The following is a 3,703-nucleotide window of genomic DNA, read 5'->3' as shown; positions in this document are numbered from 1 at the left end:
TTGGTTGACGTCCACCAGCAACCACTGCTCACAATTCCTCACATCAGAATCAACTACTACACTACAAACCTCCAAACAAAACCAAAGATCTGTCATAATAATAACCAGCATCTGAAGCAAGAAATTATCTTCCAGGACTTGAGATTCAAAGAAAATGCACAAGACAGAGCAAATCACAAGTCAAACAAGGTCACCGAGGTTGATTGAGCAATCCAAAGGAATTGATTCAAAAGCCATGTCAAAGAACTTGGATGAGCTATAATTGACAACACATCTTGATCAGAATTGCAGAGCTCATAAGATTTGGAACGGTATGAGGCCAATTTCACAAAGTTTTGAGTACACTCAAACACCCGTTCACCAAATGAGTCCCTGCATTAAAGGCTGTTAACACAACTTCTGGGCCGCTACTCAAGCCACATTTAAATTCATTTCTATCAATCTTTTGGCTTTACTATCTTGGACAATCAAGATCACAGTGAAACATTTCCAAACTTGACATTCTGGTTCAAAGAATCTGTTGCACCTCAAGTTCAATATGTCACCTTCTTCCCCAATCCCAGAGGATTTTTAGCATAATTTGCCTCACACTTCCGTAGCTAAACCAGCCTTAAACGCTTTCAAAGGATGCAGTTAGGCATTGGCATATGATTGGCTTGAGGGGTTGAGAAGACACTAGAGGCAAAACAAGCTATTGAGGTTTGCTCTCAATTTTTGATTTCTGTGAGTGAATCAGTCACTGATATACTTGAATTTTTCTAAATCTGATCTAGTTGATCAAAACTAAAGCTCAAAGGCAATTTTTATTACTCTAAAGTCAAGTTACATATGTATAGTTGAGAGATAAATACAATAACACGATGATTGAAAGAAACACACATTTTTGAAAGATTTAAGTCACACAAATATTGTGGTCTTTTGGTCCAATGACACCGTTGCCATACAAAAGAAAAAGGGAAAACATTCAAATCCTTTATTCTCCTTGGTTTGTCTTTTGTTCTTTCTTGGCAAAATCTTCGAATCACAGACCACTGGTATTACAAGAAATGGTGTTTATTCATTGATTCATACTACTGTTATGAGAATCAATTGAATCAATCGAGGACAAGCATGAGATAACATTGAAAGAATAAGGGAGTATGGCCTTTGGTGTTGTGATAATTTGGTGTTGTTTGTGGCCAGAATGGTTGGTCTGATTGATCTACGTGAAACTTCAATGATTTGATTAGCCACAATAGGAATTATGATTTGTGTACAGGCTGTGACGCAGTGAGAACAGCGCTCACTCATGCTCGCGCTTGATTGTGCTCACCAGTTCCCCTGGTTTCAATTTACTCTCCCGTTTCTCTGCAATCAAAAGAGGCACTCCAAGTGCCTTGTCTTCCTTTTCCTTGAGTCTTCCAGGACAGCCTTTGTCAGATTGGAGTAGGGACCAAAGGTTCCCCGTCAAGTTGCTCAAACTGACTCGATTGGTCCTACAAGTTGAAATACAAACAGAAAATAGAAAGTTAGAAACAAGAAGAGATAAGAAATGAAGGAAGTGTGAATTGCTATGAGTAACTGAGATCACCTTCTTGGTGGAACGGGGGTTGTAGTAACTTCTGAGTTGAGCTAACTCTGCAGTGTTATCCACCACTTTGTCTGGCTTGTGCCTCTTGCAAACCGTTTTGATGGCACTGTCTTCATCAGAATCCGCTCTTAACATCTGTCTGGTGAAATTTGATGAGACGTGCTGTGAAATCAGGGGATGCATCATTCAAATATCAGTTTTTATTTCAAAAGACAAAAAATGATATGAAAATTAATGAAGGATCAACTTGTTCTTGCGGTGGGGCTACTTGATTCTTCTTTGAATGAGACTTTTTCTTTTTCTTGAGTTCAGGGTTCAGACAGACAATGGAGGATTCAGAAACAGGCTCAGGAGGATCTGCAGGGTTGGTAGCTGGTGCTTTGTGTTTGTTGGTTGATTGTCGAGGTTGATCTTTGAGGTCAGACGTTATTGACATCTGTCTACGACAATCAGGCAATGGTGCAACCATCCCTGGGCGGATGATGGGATTTCTGCGACAAGTACTCATAGGTCTGGAAGGGGTTTTGGAAGCCATAGAGGAGGAGGACATAATGATGGAATCCAAAATTCAATAATTGATGGGAAACGGATGAGATTGTAAATTCAATGATATGAATGATGGTAGTACTAATAGTAACTATTGATGTTAAGCAGCAAAGGAGGGAAGCAAGCACATGTAAGTGAAAAATTAAATTACAAAAAAACTGAGGAAAAGGAAGAAAGAAACATGTACTCTTTGTAAACCAGACAGGTGGCTGTCTTGAAGCGGTTCCACACCTTCACCCCTTGCTTGTTGTGTTCTCAAACGCATCAACCCATATTAATTGGTCTTGTAATGGTTAATTTGTCTTCTTTGGGAGATTAGCAATTGACTTGATGAGTCTGGATGAGTATTGGTTGAGACACTGCAAACATTAATCAACTTCCCCAAGTGGGCAGGAAAAAATGATTGGGAGTATCATTTGTCATAAAATGATCTATCACTCCACACCTGATCCATAACAACCACACTACATATGTGTAGCAGGCTCAGTGAATTGGTGGTTATCATGTACATACAGTTCTGCTCAGTTATCTGCTCAGCAGGATGAGTTATTCATATGTAATACATGCTGTAACTTTTTTCAGATTGACAAAAGCATTCAAAAGATAGACTACATACACTGACTCAATGTTTTGGTGTAATCTCATCAACTCAACTGCATGTAATACCCTTTCTGTTACTAAGAAATAGCTTCAAAAATATTGCCTGAGTAGCTACAGAATTATATGTAATGAATTCTTGGGACAATTTTTTTCAAGGGAAAAAAGTTACATGTGGTATAACATGTGATTTATATATTCTGATGGGCAAAAAGCTGAGCAGACCTGTATGTACATGATAGAAAACTATTTACTTAGCGTACTGCACATATGTAGTGTGTGTGTTGAGGCTCAGGTGAGCGGTATTGGATCTTTTTATGACAAACTGTACTATTAATCATTTTCCTCTTCCAATGTGGGGAAGTTGAATGATTTTCACAGTGAGACAACCTTGGAAACCCTTTGCCAAATTGGGAATAGGGCAAAAAAACCCCTGGGACCGCCACACCTAGGGTATTCAAATATGTTCTGGAAATTTGCAGCAGGTTTTTTCTCAAAGTCCAGAACCCTTCTGGACTTTGGGAAAACACAAACCTTCTGCAAACAATCAAAGTTCAACTTCTGCAGCAGTCTGTTCAAATCTTAGTTTTTTTCACTCCGCATACCATATGTAATACACATGCATGATGAAATGATCAACAATGATACCAGTATACTCTCAGCCTTGAATCCAACATCATCATGCTCATCATTCACTGCAGCCTCTGATAGTTGGTTTTGATGCATGATGATTGCTTGGATGCACCAAAGTATGAAAAGACTTTCATGATTCCTTTTTTTTACAAAGATCAGAGTTGAAAAGTTGGTGTGTGCGACCTGATTCCGCTTGTTAATTGCCAGATGGATGGAGTGTTTCAAAAGTCAACGCTGGCTTGTTTGAGGCATTGCAGGATCAGTGGTAGATTGATTTCAACTAGATGAGTGTAGTGATTAGAGTAGCTGATGGTGTTGTTATTTGGTGGGGGTGAGTGGCAAAGAGCGTGGATGAGG

General features: G+C 39.2%; 1 protein-coding gene across 1 annotated transcript; it reads right to left on the bottom strand.

Moving 5' to 3' along the window:
- Positions 1–1,415: 1,415 nt before the first annotated feature.
- Positions 1,416–2,120, bottom strand: MELLADRAFT_111781 (uncharacterized protein; the record flags this gene model as incomplete). Its single annotated transcript, XM_007416121.1, has 3 exons — positions 1,416–1,475; positions 1,664–1,732; positions 1,818–2,120. The coding sequence occupies 3 exons, from the start codon at positions 2,118–2,120 to the stop codon at positions 1,416–1,418; spliced, it is 432 nt and encodes a 143-aa protein (XP_007416183.1).
- Positions 2,121–3,703: the final 1,583 nt, after the last annotated feature.

Source organism: Melampsora larici-populina (assembly GCF_000204055.1).
Source record: "Melampsora larici-populina 98AG31 unplaced genomic scaffold MELLAscaffold_57, whole genome shotgun sequence".
NCBI lineage: Eukaryota > Fungi > Basidiomycota > Pucciniomycetes > Pucciniales > Melampsoraceae > Melampsora > Melampsora laricis-populina.
This window is presented reverse-complemented; position numbering and strand designations above follow the sequence as displayed.